This window comes from Vitis riparia, chromosome 5 (assembly GCF_004353265.1).
Source record: "Vitis riparia cultivar Riparia Gloire de Montpellier isolate 1030 chromosome 5, EGFV_Vit.rip_1.0, whole genome shotgun sequence".
NCBI classification, from domain to species: Eukaryota; Viridiplantae; Streptophyta; class Magnoliopsida; order Vitales; family Vitaceae; genus Vitis; species Vitis riparia.
Genome location: NC_048435.1, coordinates 4325663 through 4343106, shown reverse-complemented (window position 1 = coordinate 4343106; position 17444 = coordinate 4325663). Strand labels below are relative to the sequence as shown.

Genomic DNA, 17444 nt, shown 5'->3' with positions numbered 1-17444 from the left:
TTGAGTTGTTTTAAATTATGACTAAAGACATCACTGGAAGGTTGGCTAGATGACCAAGGCAGTGGTTATATTCAAGGATGAATAAGAAAAAAGAAGTGCATTTTATAAATTGGGAAATGAACATTATCGGGATGACCAGCAGACAGAAGATCATTTTGACATTTGCTGCACTGAGGACTGAGGAGACAGTTAATCAACCCAGGCCACAGAAAAAGCCCCAGGCAAGAAAAGTCAGTTCACTAAAGATACAAAAATAAGGCTCAATGTCAAATAGGATAAATTAATCACTTGATTGCTTTGGTCCATCTGCCGACTGATTTTCATCAACTCCATCCATTTCCTCTGCTGTTAGAATTCTGGCCCCTAGCATCAGAAGATGAACTTTGGACAACATAGCTTGATCTCCTCCTTGTATGCGTCTGCCATGTGGGGATATGCCCATTCCAACTGCCTCCTCCAGTACGCTGATCAGAGTTTGCCCCTTCAGACTTCAACCTCTTCGGGGCCAAGCTGAAAGTATCTTCACTTGTTCCTTCACTTGTCATAGACACATTTTCACTTCTCAATTCAAGGACCTTTTGTTCTCCCCCCATTTTATCACTATCCGATTCATTAGCCTCAGAAGGAAGATGCTCCCTCCTCTTTCCCTTAACTGAAAGTCTTGATACGTCTTCCCCACTTTCAACAGCTTTCATCCATTGTAAATCACTAAGTGAATCAGCATAAACAACCTCTTTTCTTCGTCGCTTTCCTGTAATTTTGCTGGCATCATGTTCAAAACCTTTGGATTTCTCTTCCTTGCCATCAGTTGTGGAATATGCCCATTCAGGTACCTCATGTTCTTCCATCAGACGAGATCTGTAATTTTCCTTCTGTCTTCTCTCTTCGTCCATCTTCTCAAACATCCAGAACTCCTCATCTGATCGAGCTGCAAGTCGGTTGATCTCTCTTTCACTTGGAACATCTGCTCCAAGAGAATTTGTACCTCTACGCATGATCTCCTCTAACATTTCTCTTCTGTCCTGAGCTGCAGAAACAAAAATGAAATACTTTAATGCTTTTGTTTGAGTATGATAAAAGTAAGCAACACATATGATCAGCAAGATCTTCTATGGTCCAAGGCAAAATATCCATTCAACAGGGTTATTAACAATCTGATCCCTCTGCAATCTATAAGACAACTAATGAAAAAAGAAACAAAGAAATACACGATCCAGTGCCCATCATATATTTTAGTACAAAATTTAGTCATACAAAGATGGGTCTCAGACATGCACTTCTTTTTTTGTTTTTTTTTTTCCCTTTTTCTAGCATCACAGCATGCACAATGCACATTTATCTGACAAATGCTGTGGTATTGGCCTTCTTGTTTCCTTTTTGAACAGGAGAGAAACATGGAATACTGGAATGGTGGGGTGGTGGATTGAGATGCTTATTATGGGCAGAATTCATTTTTCATAGCGACTCTTTAACCATCAAAAAATAAAATTTCCACAGAAATCAAAGGTAATAGTATTTATCCAGGTGACCTTTTTCTTTTGCCACGAACCTCTCAATTTCTCATTGAAGGTTATCAATGTAGACACTCTCATTTTGAAGCAGCATAGCAGATAGAAACCATTTTGCTAATTTAAAGAAATGACCACATAAAAGATAATCACTGATGAAATTAAAGCACAGTGACGAACCTGTGGAAGTTGTATTGAACAATCCTGCCTGGATGACCTTGGCATCAATGCCCATCTTTTGTTTTGCACGCTCCAAGATTACCTCCTCAATTGATCCAACACTTACCAACACAAAAACTCTTACCTCTTTCTTTTGCCCTATACGATGGGCCCGATCCTCTGCTTGTTGGTCCATTTGAGGGTTCCAATCGCTGTCAAAAATTATCACAGTGTCTGCTGTTTGTAAGTTCAGACCAAGACCTCCAGCACGAGTGCTCAAAAGAAACATGAAGAAAGGAGAGTCTGGAGCATTAAATTGCTTTAGCTTGGTCCCTCTTTCCTCGGTCTTTGTTGAACCATCCAGTCTCAGATACTTGATTTCATTCATTTGTAGATAGATTTCTAGAATGTCCATAAGGCGAGTCATCTGTGAGAAAAGCAGCACCCTATGCCCTGCTTTCTGAAGTTTTGGGAGTAAACGATCAAGTAGCTCAAATTTCCCCGATGCTCTGACCATCTCCTCCTTTTTCTGCCAGATATTATAATCTCCAACAAATAGGTATGGGTGGTTACAACACTTTCTGAGTTGCATGGACAGGTTCTGTAAACTTTTTGACTTCCCAGATCCTGCAAATCGTACTTTGTTTTAGTAAACAGGTGCAGGTTTTCTCTTTCGGCAAGTAATTATGACTAGTTTGGCAAGTACAGAAGCTTAAACATGATTTCAACCACAGCATGTAAGAAGAATCAGAATAAAATTTAGTAAGGTCGCATGAGACGAAAGAGTTGGATGAATCAAGATGGAAGAAGAGTTATAACCACATTCATATAAAATATACCAACCAGTTCAGTTCTTAATTAAAAATTTACAGCAGATGTATGATAAACTAAATGAGACAAATCCTCAAGCTATTGAATATTAATGTTAGCAGTGTTCAGTTAGCTTTTGGAAAGTAATTTTGTAGCATTTTGAGAGCAAAAACAGTTGTAGTTTTTCCTCTCATATATATATATATATATAATAAACAGAAACCAATGAAGAGAAATTCCAAAATATAATAATAAAAATATATTTTTAAAAAAATAATCATGCCTTAAAACTAAACTTTCAACAAATTTTCCAAGATAAAACTAATGGGAATGCATATAACTGATGAAAAAAAATTACTTAAACCAAATAACAAATTGGTATTTTCAAAGAGGATTATCACTACCAAAGAAACGGAATCTCATGATAGATGAAACTTGAGAATACTACATCAGGCAATCTGGAAAATGAACTGACAAACCATGAACAAATCACTCTACATGATTGAATCAGGGTATAAAAAGATGTCACTTTCAGCCCCTTGTCTTCCATGCACACCATAGTCACAGTGCACAGGTTTGTGGTAGCTCTATCAAATGTCAATAATATGCTGAAAACATGATACAAAAAATTGGGGAAGCGTAAACTGTGAGTACAGGGCATAAATCCTCCAATTTGAGTAACTTCATACTCAGGTGAAAAAAGGATTTCCCAAAAATTTACAAATTAAGAAATTTTTTTTTTTTTTTTTTTTTTGATAAATGAGCAATCATATATATTAGAAAAGGCTAAAAAGCCACATGTATACAGGGAGTATACTTACCAGCCCCAAACAAAGCTGGAAAAACAAGAAAAAAGGTGGAAAAACCTCACCCACCCTCAAGTGGTCCCAAGCCACTCCAAAAAACCTAACAGAGTGCGAGTTTCCTCACCAATGTACACCCTAGCCCAACTCCACAAATTACATACAAAAGAATTCTTAAATTTCTGAATATCTAAGGACCCTCCCCTGAAAACTATCCTATTCCTCTCTTTCCAAACCGTCCAAAATATACACAACGGAATGGAATTCCATATCTTTTTTCTTTTTTTCCCCACAAAGGAACCCCTCCAACTACGTAACACCTCTATAACTGACTCTGGGAATACCCATTGAACTCCAAAAATGGCAAGGGATATCTCCCAAATAGCTTTAACCACTATACAATGTAAGAGAATATGGTTTGCATTTTCCTCTTCGCATTCGCATAAGTAGCACCGATTAGGGAACTGCCATCCCCTTCTTTGAAGCTTGTCCAAGGTGAGGATCTTCCCCCATGATGCCTCCCAAGCAAAGAAAGACACCTTTGTAGGAACTTTATCCAACCAAATGCGTCTATTTGGAAAAGCACCGGCTGAGGGGCCACTCAAACTTTTGTAGGCCCCTTTGGCCCCAAACACACCGTTGCCTTCTCTCTTCCAACTCACAGAGTCCTCTTCAGGCGCTATCCTGAAGTCCTTCAAAAGATACAACAAGCCACCTATCTGCTCCATCTCCCAATCATTGAGATCTCTAGCCAATCTGAGATTCCAACCTCCCTGACCCATACTAGAATCCCACACTTCACAAACTTTGGCATTCTTCTGACCCGCCAAGGTAAATAACTGAGGATAGGTTTGAGAGAATGCCTCATTGCCACACCACTTATCTATCCAAAACAAAACTCTATCCCCTTTCCCCACCTTAAAAGCCATGCTCTCCCAACACCAATCCGCCTCCTTCATAATCTCCTTCCATAACCCCACCCCATAAGGCCCACTAACTTCCTTAGTCCTCCACCCACATCCCTCTTGACCATATTTCACCCCTATCACCGTTTTCCAAAGATTATCCTTTTCATAGGCATATCTCCAAACCCATTTGCCCAAAAGTGCTTTGTTCCATACATCTAGCTTTCGGATGCCTAAGCCCCCTTCCTCCTTAGGGCTACAAACCACCTTCCAATTAATCAAGTGAGCTTTCCCCTCTAATCTTCCTCCCCCCCACAAAAAATCTTTTTGGATTTTTTCAATCCTTCTTGCCACAGCCTTAGGAATGCGAATAAGGGAAAGGAGGTAGATGGGTATGTTGGCCAAAGTGCTCTTGATGAGAGTAATTCTTCCCCCCTTCGAGATATATTGCCTTTTCCACTGGGCTAGTCTTCTTCTCATTCTCTCCTCCACCCCATCCCAAGAACGGGAATTTTTATGACGGGCTCCAAGGGGCAGCCCTAGGTACACAGTGGGTAAAGCCCCCAAACTGCAACCTAGCTCAGCCGCTAGTTCCTCCGCCTCATCCACTTCCCCCACCGGAAATAGAGCACTCTTGGCCAGGTTAATTCTAAGGCCCGAGGCAGCCTCAAACCAAGCCAAAATCCAACTCAGATTGGTCAATTGCTCACTCTCAGCTTTGCAGAAAATGAGAGTGTCGTCAGCAAAGAGAAGATGACTAACAGTCAGCTCATCCCCCCTCTCCCCCGCATCCTACAGCCTGAAATAAAACCCCCCTCACCCGCCCGTCTAATCATGTTGCTGAGCACTTCCATACCCAAGACGAAAAGGTATGGAGAGAGGGGGTCTCCTTGCCTCAACCCCTTTGAATTTGAAAAGAACCCAGCTGGAACCCCGTTGATTAAAATAGAGAATTTGGCCGTAGAGATACACCACCACATCCATTCCATCCACCGAGCCCCAAACCCCATCTTCTGAAGAACCTTCATAAGAAATTTCCAATTGATGCTATCATAGGCTTTTTCTATGTCCAGCTTGCATAAGAATCCCTTCTCTTTTCTTTTATACCAATAGTCAATCACCTCATTAGCTACTAGAGAAGCATCCAAAATCTGTCTCCCTCTCACAAAAGCGTTTTGGTCGACTGAAACCACCTTATCCAGCACTTTTTTTAGCCTGTTAGCTAGGACTTTGGCTAGAAGTTTATACAGGCCCCCAAGCAAGCTGATTGGCCTGAAGTCCCCCAAGTCTTCAGCACCTCCTTTCTTAGGGATAAGGACCAAAAAGGTAGTATTGAGAGATTTGGCGAATGACCCATGCTCAAAGAATTCCTTAAACATTTCCACCACCTCCTCCTTCACAAAATCCCAACAATCTTGCCAGAAGGCCACTGTAAAGCCATCCGGGCCTGGAGCTTTGTCTCCCCTCATCTCCATCAGGGCAAGTTTGATTTCCTCCTCAGTGAAAGGCATCTCCAATTCATCAGCTTCCCGGGGATTCAGCTGATTAAACTGCAGCCCCTCAATATCCGCTCTCCACCCCGGCTCTTCTGAGAGTAATTTGTGGAAAGCATTCACTATCCCATCCCTCACCTCTTGGTCCTCAACCAGCAGCTCCCCATTGATTACAATCCTGTCCAGCGAATTATTCCTACGGTGGGCATTGGCCATACGGTGAAAAAACCCGGTATTCCTATCCCCTTCTTTGAGCCATAACTCCCTAGACTTCTGCCTCCAGTGAACTTCTTCCATTAGCACCCATTTATAGAAGGCATCCTTAGCTTCTTTTTTCTGCTCCATTTCAGCTATAGTCAGGCTTCTCTCACTTTCCACTCCATCCCAGTATTCCAGCTGTTGAAGGGCAGAGTTTTTATTAACTTCCAGCCTTCCAAACACCTCCTTATTCCAAATTTTAATATTATGCTTCAAAATCTTCATCTTATGGGCCAATCTGAAACTAGCCCTTCCTCTTGCCTCAATCCCTTGCCACCACCCCCGGAGAAGACCCTTAAAGTCGTCCACTTTCAGCCACATATTCTCGAATCTGAACGGAGTGGGGCCCCTCCTTATCCCCCCACCCATCAGCAATATAGGAAAATGATCGGATGTGGGTCTTTGCAATCTGCATTGGGTTACCCCACAGAACATGTCTAGCCACTGCTGAGTCACCAAAAACCTGTCTAACCTCGCCCAGGCTTGGTTATTCCTTCCCCCACTCCACGTGGCATTACCCCCTTGCATTGGCAGATCAGTGAGTTCTAAATCCTCTATAGTTTGGGCAAAACTCCTCATAGCTCCAGATAACCTTCCCTGACTACTCCTTTCTTGCTGCGACAAGATGACATTGAAGTCTCCCCCTAAGCACCATGGATCTTCCCATAAGCCTCTAATCGCCCCTAGTTCTTCCCACAAACACACTCTGTCTTCTCTGGAGAAAGGTCCATACACCCCAGTAAAAATCCAGGTCATCCCATTTTCCACGTTCCTAATTCTACAGGAAACAGAAAATTTTCCCACCTCCGTCTCCATCACCTCCAGAGACCTTCTGTCCCAACACACCAAAATCCCTCCCGCAGTGCCCAATGCGTCTAAAGCCACCCAATTAGACCACCTACCCGAACCCAGACTTCTCACTAATCCCTCCGACAAAGCCTGAATTTTGGTCTCCTGGAGACAAAAAAGATCCACCCTCTGCCTTCTGATCATTGCCTTAATGACCCTTCTTTTGGCGCTGTCATTGGCCCCCGAACGTTCCAACTTAAGATTCGTAGCTTCATTTAAACTCCGTAATTTGGCACCCCCTTATTTGTCCACCATCAGTTTGCTTCTTCCCCCCTTCATAGTTAATGGAACACTCCAATCTTTTTAATTCTCTCTCAAATTTGGATTTCTCCAGACTGTTCTTACTGTGAACTCTTTCCCTTCTCTTCCGAATTTTGATCAGAAACTCCATAATGTCCTTCTCCAACCCTTCTGTCGAGAAACCCAAGAACTTACTAAACCTGGCGAAATCACTCTTCTCCCAATTAAGCTCCTCCCCTGCCTTATTTACTCGAGGCACTATCTGGTCAGAGCCTAAATCCTTTCCTTTATCCTCATTTCTGCTTTCGCTGATCTCCACCAAATCCCAGCATTCAACAATCTCTGACGAAGGGGGTTCCAATCCCGTGATCATTTGAAGAGGATAGTCGTCCTCACCCCTCTTCTTTTCAGACCCAGAAAGGTCGCAATACTCCCCCACGGGAGTCCGACCAAAACAAAGAGAAGGAGGAGAAGGAGGCACCGTGATCAAGGAATCGGACTGTACATACCTCGTCGCTTCCTCAATAAGAGCGTTATCAGTCTTCGATCGCCCTATGAGGAGGAGTTCTGCCTCTCTCTGCCTGTGCAGCCCATCCTTCTCTCCAAATAAAGAGAATTCAGAGAATGGGCTTCCCGGGCTTCCTCCGCACCTCTGGGCTTCAACAGGCTGGTCGCTTGGCTCCCTCACTGGGCTCTGAACATCCTCCAAGTGCTTCTGGGCCTTAATCCATCTCTCCCTTGGTCCAACAGCCACCCCAGCGGAAGAGGATGAGCTACTGCCCACAACCCCACTGGGCTTCACCATAAAGCCCATCGCAGGAGGCCCATTTTGGTTAAGACCCACTCCCTTGGGCCTTAGTTGCAGCTCCCCAGGCCCACAAACCCCCTCCATGGGTCGCCCTGACCCAACGGTCAGCTGTCGCATCCCATCATCAGTCTGACGCTGCGTCTCGAGTATCGAGCCCCCTTCAGCCTCCCTCACGCGCTTGCCCTCGCGTGACTGGACCTCACCCTCAACCTCTCTATCTTTTCCGAGTTGCCTTTCTTCCTCGCCGGACGACACCACTCTCAGCGTCGGCCTCGTCTCCCACCACAGAGTGATAGAATAGAAAAAATCTTCAACCCAGATTTCCACCATATTAGGGTTTTTCCCCTCTTTTCTCCTTACCCGAATCCTAGCCCACTGTAGTTCTTCCTTCCTCTCCGTCTTGCCATCTATCTCTAACAGACCCCCGCATCCTTCTCCTATCTTGCTCAGAATGTCCCGATTCCATAACGAGATGGGAAGACCCACTATCCTTACCCAGGCCTCCCTTTCTTTCTCTTCCTCCTTCAAGCATCCCGTCCTCTGGCTCCATTTTTCCAAGCGCAAGACAAGGCCATCGACCTCTACTTCCCCACCGACTAGGGCTTTCTCGGCTTCTTTTATCAGCTCAAACTCCAAAAGTGCCTTACCATCTTCCAACTTAGCTAAGCCTAAATTGCCCTTAAGCCCCCACCATTTTGACATTTGGGTCCCCCATTCTCTTAAATCTTCCCCCACACCTTGTGTTCGCTTCCAGCAACCTACAAGGCAATGGTCCAGCTTCTTCAGATTCGCGTTTACATCGTTGCTATCCACTTTCACCCTCACCACCCCTTCTCCAGTGCTGCATTTTTGCTTGACCACCTCCGCGAAGGATTTTCCCACCAAGGGTATCCAAGGTTTGTCCCTGTTCTCCTGTCTCATTTGCCCATCTGGACTAGATTCTATCTCTCGCAGCGCCTCCGTCAAAAGGATCCAGCCCCCTTTTGCTCCTCTACCTCTGGGAACGAAGATGCTGAATCTCTTCTTTTCCCGATCTACAACCCCCAGGCGCAGGAAGCAACCCCCTTTGTTTTCCCCTCGCGCTAGGGAGAAAAGTCTCCCATTCTCTTGCCATCGTTTCTCCCAATGGCCCGACCTTGTGTCCTTTAAACAATACACCAGACCTTCAATGAGCGGCCCTAAACTTGCCGGCCCCAGCTTGATCCAAGAAGTAACCCCTCCTTTTCTCTCCACTATAAAGATTTGCGTCTTCCCCTTTTTCTTCTCTGTCTCAACCTCAAAAGTTTTGGACTCAATCCCAAACCTCCTTCTCCGACCCCCTGACCTGGAATGTCCCTCTGAGACCCCTCTCGCACCTTGGGGCCAGAACTCTTCTCCGTCTCTCTCACTCACTCTCTCTCTAGGTCTTTCTCTCTCCTCCATAATTATTATTTTTTGCTTTGGATCCCTGATTCCAGATAAAGGAGAACTTCAATTTAAATCCACATATGGCAATCTGCTACTTTGATTTTGGTAACCTACGCTGAGATCAATCACCCTTATATGATACATTGAAAACAGAGTCCAGGCACCTCGGTAGTAGAAACACACCCTTACAACCTACATCACATGGACTCTCAAGCATGTATTTAAATGCCCATGTCTAACACAAGCTAGTAAATTAGTAATTGATATGGGACATCTGTTGAACTTTACAAATTAAGAAAATGATGAACAAAACTAGCAGACACATAGCATATAAGGAGAACCATAAGGAGACAGGTGATCTCAGCCAAGTTTGGTGAAAAGATTGGTGGGTGGTGTTCTCGAGAAGGAATGGAAGGGTATGGGCAACAGTTGTGGAAAGCCACTAGGAGAGGGCGAACAGAGTGTCAGGCTAGGACCGGATTTGAATGAGGTGATAGTAGGAGAGTTCGACTTTGGCATGACCTATGGTGTGGTGATTCTTCTTTGAAAGCCTTGTCTCCTACCGCCAATTTGCTAGATGCTGATAGTGGAAGTTTGGGAGGAGGTGGGAGGTGTTGGACATTGAAGCCCTTGTTTTCTTGGAAATGTTCAAGATTGGGAAGTAGCTGGTTGAAGCATTCTTTAAGCAGATCTAAGACACGATGGTCCGAAGAGAGTGTAAGGACAAGTTGGTTTGGAAATTGAATAGGACAGGAAGTTCTTTGTAAAATCATACTATAGTTCTTTAGAGTTGATTTCTAAAGATCAATTTCCAATCAAAGAAGTTCGGGTTTCTCAGAACCCTCCAAAGGTTTCTTTGCTTGGTAGGCAGTTTGGGGAAAATTTATGATGTGAGACCAGCTAAGCAGGAGAGGTAGGGCTCTAGGTTAATTGGTATTTCCTATGCAAGAGTGATGAGGAGTCGCCTAATCATAACCTTCCTCATTGTGGTGCAGCTCATAGTTTTTGGTGCGAAAAGTCAATCTCCATATTTTATTTACGTATTTCCTTCTAGGCTGATTGGTAGACTATATTTAGATAGTTTCCTTGTTTGCCTTTTTTTTGGATTTTGTATAGATTTTTCTCCTTCATTTCTTGATTGTAATTTAGGAAATTTATAACTCTAGAACTTCCTATCTTAGACATACTGTACAATTTTGCAAGATGAAATAAAAAATGCAACCAGAATTTGCAGATTTGGAACCTTTTTTTTTTTAGAAGTAAAGAAGAGTATTTATATTACGAAGAAGCACTAAAATAGCGGCCCATGATATACAAGAAAGATACACTCACCCCCATACATCTGAAACAAAAAACTGTTCAAAAGGATGTACAAAAGACAACCCTCCCTCAATAGGAGCCCACCCAATCAATGAAATCAATTAATGTTGAAGGATCATCTTTTATAGGCATCTTAGTCTCCAACCATAGTAAGTAAACAAAAGAAACTTTCAACCTTTGGATGGACAACACGTTATTTTCAAAGGCAATTCTACTCCTTGCCTTCCAAACTATCTAAAAAATGCATAAAGGGCGCGCTCTCCACACTATCTTATGCTTTTTACCCACAAAAGACCCATTCCATCCCAAGAGGTTTTCCCTAACCGAGGAAGGAAACACCCATGACACTCTAAAAGGAGTAAAGAACATCTCATGCTCTTTTGGAAGCTATCACTCATGCTCTTTGATGTGTCATGGGTGTTGCCTTATATGGTGAAAGATGTCAACTTAGGACGACATGGGGGGGGGGGGGGGGGGGCGGGGCGTTATTTGGGGAAAAAGCGTAATAAAGCTTGGAGGTTATTTATTTTGGACTATTTAGTAGGAGAGCAACTAAAAAACTTTGGAGAGGTTGCTTCAATTGTTAAAGAATTCTTTTATTGGGACATTATTGTTTCATCTTGTGGATTGGGTGGGTCACACTAGTAGGAGAGCAACCTTTATATACTTCATGTGTACTTAGGTTCTGCCCCCTTTTTGATTGGCACTTCCAATAAATTGTTCTTTTGCCTATAAAAAAAAAAAGCATGTAAGGGCAAAAGATGCATACCAGTATCCAATCCAACCCTGCCCAAGTCTGTTACTTGATGATAATATGCTTTCTGCCAGGCTGACATATCACATTTCAATATGACCTGGGTTTTCCCAGGAAGGTACTTTTCCACCTCATCTTTCTTCCTCCTCAATATGAATGGCCTTATAACCTGAGAGTCAAGACAGTGTATTAGAACAAGGAAGTCCAAGAGGACTAGAAAGCAGAGAAACAGGGAGCCAACACTTACATGATGCAACCGGTGAATGATCAGTAACTCTTCTTCATCTGTAAGAGAAACATCAGATCGATCTGCAAAGGGTGCATTAAACCACTCCTCGAAATTCGTAACTGAATTAAAAATGCTCGGAAGAAGAAAATTAAGCAGGGACCATAATTCCTGTAAGCTATTCTGTATCGGGGTACCAGTTAACAGAAGTCTACGTTGAATCTGATAGCTGCATATCAGGAAAAGTTCAATTAGATGCCCCATCATTTTTTTTCATAAAAGCATATCTAAAATATTTTCAAAAGACCGAGGAAACTAATCAGAGAGATTTACATCATCAAAATGACTTACGAGACATACCATACAAAACAGATGACTTTGAGAGTGGAGCTAAATTAATTAGATCTAAATGAATCACAGCTCAGATGAAAGGATGAAATAAATGGGCAAGGACTTTCAAGCTGCAATCTTTTATAAAAGCAAGCAACCGAGGAACTATTAGATTCAAGTATCAACGTCGGTCAAGTAAGATGATTAGATTTATTTTGTGAAACCGACATTTTCTGAGTTTCCAAAAGTAGGTTTCAAACTTACCTATTCAATAACAAAACTAAGAGTTATCAGTGATCACATCATCATAGTTATCATTTTGCATAAAAGAGTAGATATAACAACAATATCTACCCATCAGAAGCAAAGATATGAATATATTCTTTCAGCCCAAACAGGAACAGGAATCCACTTAATCTAACCATCCAAATGCACCAACAAAGTGTTAGATAAATCTACAGATTATGATAGTGAGCTTATTGTTCAAGCTATTGAACATGCATAAGGTTATAGAGGTTTCCCACTATTTTCTTTTAAAGTAACTCCTCCCAGCACTCCATAAAGGCAACAATGTTTAGAAATTTATGAATTAAACCATGGAAGAGCAACTGTTAATATCATTACATACTGAGTCAGATGGTTAACTATACCTAAATGATGTGATTTTTGGCAAGCATTATATACATAGAAGGGGTATTTAGCTCAGCAGTGAGCTTGGCAAAATAGGAGCCATACAAAAATTTGTGAGTTGCAGTGGTAGCAGCACAGGTAGCAGTGATAAGGTAGCAAGAGACGTGATGGTGAACATACGATGGCAAGTTGGAAGCTTGCAAAAAACACAAAATAACTTAAAAAGATAAAATAGTATATAGCTTACCTCAAACTACAACATTGCCCAATGTTCTATAAACATTTCCTTAGTTCTACTTTCAGTATCCCCATTAAGACTGTTTCCTATTCGTTTCAAATTCCTTTCCCCAATGGCAATATGTTTATCCTCACTTCTGGTATTCAAAGAGATTCCTACAGTTCACAAATATGCCTATTCGAGAACAGTCATAAATCTACTGATATGATAAGAGTACTGTCATTTTGAGAATATGTTATCTCTTCATTTTTTCTATAATTTGTCTATTCACTCTTTTTAAAATAATACACTTTTTAACTTTCTAACAATGTATGTGATCAATGTATGTGCATGGGCAATGTAATTCTGTTTCTACAAAAATTAATAAGATAATTGCAGGATTATTGATTATTGTTTCTGTTGAATATAATGTATTTATAGTGTACAATCTTTCTTTCCTTTCTTAATATAGGTCACATATACGGTAGTTAGTTCAATCTAGCCTTGTATATATATTTCTATATTGTAAGAAGTTAATCATATGAATGAGAATTAAGGTTTTCTCTCTCTCTTTTTCAACATGATATCAGAGCCAAGGGAGAAAACTTTATTCTTTCTGGTTTACCCGTGTAATTAATTCCGGGAATCCGTCCAATGACCGTGTTTCATTCCGGTCACCTTTTCCATCTCCCAAAGCTTTCCGCTCAGCCATATCATGGTCAGAAAACCCTCATCACCGTCAATATTTTTCCGGCGATATTTTCCGACACCGACCACATCATCAGGAGCGCAAAGAGGAGATCTGCAACTTTTCTCAATGCACCGGAGCCAAAAACCGATCCACGTGCCTCCCACGCGCCATTTTTCTCCGGCGGCCTGAATCCCATGAGCCGGCGCGTGAGGGCGCGTGGCCCACTTTTTGGTGCCGAGCTTCTACCAGCAGGCTCGTCCGGCGCCGTCCTACACTTTTAAGCCTCCATCAGTCATCTTGTGCTCATACTCCTCAACAAAATGAGGTTGCTGAACGTAAAAATCGACATCTTGTTGAGACAACTCGTACCCTCCTTCTCCATAGTCATGTTCCTTTTCGTTTTTGGGGGGATGCTGTTCTTATAGCCTGTTACTTGATTAATCGTATGCCCTCATCTATATTACATGACCAAATCCCTCATTCCTTCATTTTTCCTACCTAACCTTTTTATTTCCTTCCTCCTCGTGTCTTTGGCTGTACTTGTATTGTTCATACTCTCACACCTGGATAGGACAAGCTCTCCGCCAAGGCTACGAAATGCATCTTGTTGGGATACTCTAGACTTCAAAAGGGCTATCATTGTTATTCCCCTGACACTCATCGTTATTTTCTTTCCGTTGATGTCACCTTCTTTGAGGACTCTCCATTCTTCTCATTCTCTGAATCTCTTCCCATTTCTGAAGTATTGCCACTTCCCTGTATATTACCCCCTTCAGATGCGCTTTCTCGTCCTCTTCAGGTTTATCATCGTCGACATTGTGTTGTTGCTCCTCCTCTCTCTTCAGCTGAGGTACCTGATGACTCACCTCCTGTCCCATCGATTTCTCCTACCCTGACCCTGTTATCTACTGACCATTTGCCTATTGCTCTTCGGAAAGGTAATCGATCTACTTGTAATCCTCATCCTATTTATAATTTTTTGGAGCTACCATCGATTATCTTTATCCTATTCTGCCTTTGTCTCTACTTTATCCTCTGTTTCTCTTCCTAAGAGCACTAGTGAGGCACTTTCTCATCCTGAGTGGCGACAGACAATGGTTGATGAAATGGCTACTCTGCACTCCAATGGCACATGGGATCTTGTTTCTTTACCTCCTGGTAAATCTACAGTTGGATGTCGTTGGGTCTACACTGTTAAAGTTGGTCCTGATGGTCAGGTTGATCGCCTTAAGGCCCGCTTGGATGCTAAAGGTTATACTCAGATTTATGGTTGTGACTATAGTGACACCTTCTCTCCTATTGCCAAGATTGCTTTTGTTTGCTTATTTCTCTCCATGGCAGCTATGTGTCATTGACCTCTTTATCAGTTGGATATTAAGAATGCTTTCCTTCATGGTGAACTTCTGGAGGAAGTGTATATGGAGCAACCACCTGGTTTTGTTGCTCAAGGGGAGTCTGGTTTAGTGTGCAAGTTACGTCGCTCTCTATATGGCTTGAAACAGTCTCCTCGGGTATGGTTTGGGCGTTTTAGTTCAGTTGTTCAAGAGTTTGGAATGCTTCAGAGTGAAGCAAATCATTTAGTTTTCTATCATCATAACTCTTCGAGTCAATGCATCTATTTGGTAGTTTATGTGAATGACATTGTCATTACAGGCAGTGATCAGAAGGGTATCCAAAGACTAAAGCAACACTTTTTCAACCACTTTCAAACCAAAGACTTGGGCAAACTCAAGTACTTTCTGGGACTTGAAATAGCTCAATCTAGTTCAGGTGTGGTTATGTCACAAAGGAAGTATGCCTTAGATATCTTGGAAGAAACAGGTATGTTAGAATGTAAACTTGTTGACACTCCTATGGATCCAAATGTCGACGACTTGTAGGCAAACTGAACTACCTCACCATCACTCGGCCAGACATCTCTTTTCCTGTGAGTGTGGTTAGTCAATTTCTACAGTCACCATGGGACAACCATTGGGATGCTATGTTCCGCATTCTTCGATATATTAAAGGAACACCAGGTCAAGGTATATTGTATGAAGACAGGGGTCATACCCAAATTGTTGGTTATACAGATGCAGACTGGGCTGGTTCACCCTCAGATAGGCGTTCCACCTCAGGGTATTGTGTTTTTATTGGAGATATCCATGTACATGGATATCTCCAATAAAAGATGAACAGATAAAGCTAGTCTGTGACAATCAGGCCGCATTACATATTGCATTCAATCCAGTCTTTCATGAAAGGACCAAGCATATTGAAGTTGACTGTCACTTCATTAGAGAGAAAATCGCATCAGGGTGTGTTGCTACAAGTTTTGTTAATTCAAATGATCAACTAGCAGACATCTTCACTAAATCTCTCAGAGGTCCTAAGATTAAATATATTTGTAACAAGCTTAGTACATATGACATATATGCTCTAGCTTGAGGGGGAGTGTTGAATATAATGTATTTATAGTGTATAATCTTTCTTTCCTTTCTTAATATAGGTCACACATATGGTAGTTAGTTCAACCCAGCCTTGTATATATATTTCTCTATTGTAAGAAGTTAATCATATGAATGAGAATTAAGGTTTTCTCTCTCTCTCTTTCAACAGTTTCTAAGACAATAGCTACCAAGAATTTTTGTGAGTATCCAACAAAAAGAGAAGCAATTAGATTTTAATTATTTATTTACATTGTTTTCATGTCTAAGTAAAGGATAATTAGTATGTTTTAGTTTTACCCTCTCAAATTTGATAATTTACTTTAGATTGAAATTGATTATGCCATTTCTTTTTCTTTGAGAGAAGGAAAAATTAGTTGCATATGCATTGTGTTTGCCCTTATAAATGGAGAGATAACCACCAAAGTTGACAGTTCTATAAAACATAAAATTTCTATTTCCAATAATTCTATAACCTTGTTGGAAATTATCCTGGAAAACTAACAACAAAAACAGGATGCAAACATGCTTCTCGCTGTTGTTAGTTTGTTTCCATGTTTCAAACAACAAACAAGAAATAGCAACAAAACCAGATAGAGTAAATTATTCTATTTGCAATAGAATGAGGATTACATGAGATAGCAATTTTGTTTTATGTAGTTCAAGGTTTTTCTTACAAGTGCATCAAAATTTTGATATAAGAAAACCACAAACATTATAATCTTTCTGTTGTTTTCATTGGCAAGAGTGTCCTTGGCTTCTTCAAATTAAGAAATTAGGTGCTAAGTTAGTGGATGAAACTTTTTTATTTTATTTTATTTTTCAATTTTTTTTATAGGCAAATAAAGTGGGAATATATATTAAAAGTGCCAAAAGGAACACACGAGGATGCATGGGAGGTATACAACAAAAGCCAACAGGCTAAGCTTTATCCATGTACAACTTGATCCCAAATCAAAGATTGCTATGGAAAGCGCTTTTGAGGCTTTGATCAAACTTTTCATTTCAAATGGTCATCTTCAATTTTTTTCCTTCCATATTGTCCAAAAAATATGTAAAGGCGAGACTCTCCATGCCTTTTTTTTCTTCTTTTTCCAATATAGGAGCCATGCCGACCTAAGAGAGTCCCTATGATTGTGAAAGAAAGGAACCAGAATATGCCAAACAACAAGAACAATAATTGCTAATTTCAACATAGTGAAGAAGGATGTGATCAATCAATTCTTCCTTCCTCAAATTTACAAAGAAAATATATATTTACTAGCAACCATCCTCTTCTTTGAAGAGGATTTAAAGTCACAGTTGACCTCCTGAGCAAAAAGGCTCGCCTTGGATGAAATCCATGGATTCCAAATTATCCCAAAGGAAAAGGAATGGCACAACCTGGCTCCAAGACAAAACAAAGCGCTTTAACAGAGAAAACTCCATTGCTAGAATCCATCAAACCACCCTATCCTCCCCTTCCTAATTCAATGACTTCCCTTGCAGTCTATAAAAAAATGTTATACATTGTCCAACTCTCAAAGATTCAAATTCCTAGTGAAACAAGGGCTCTAATGACCTCCTTCACAAGTCTAGTCCCATAGGCCTACCACCCACACCTCTTTTGA

At 41.4% G+C, this 17444-nt stretch overlaps 1 protein-coding gene across 1 annotated transcript in view; it reads right to left on the bottom strand.

Moving 5' to 3' along the window:
* Positions 1-78: 78 nt before the first annotated feature.
* Positions 79-17444, bottom strand: part of LOC117914615 (probable ATP-dependent DNA helicase CHR12) — a 28285-nt gene continuing 10919 nt past the window's right edge. Inside the window, exons 9-12 of the mRNA XM_034830015.1 lie at positions 11562-11769; positions 11330-11483; positions 1689-2294; positions 79-1027 (exon numbers count right to left, since the gene is read on the bottom strand). Coding sequence (XP_034685906.1) covers positions 324-1027; positions 1689-2294; positions 11330-11483; positions 11562-11769 — 1672 coding nt within the window. The 3' untranslated portion in view covers positions 79-323. The remainder of the gene's footprint in view (positions 1028-1688; positions 2295-11329; positions 11484-11561; positions 11770-17444) is intronic.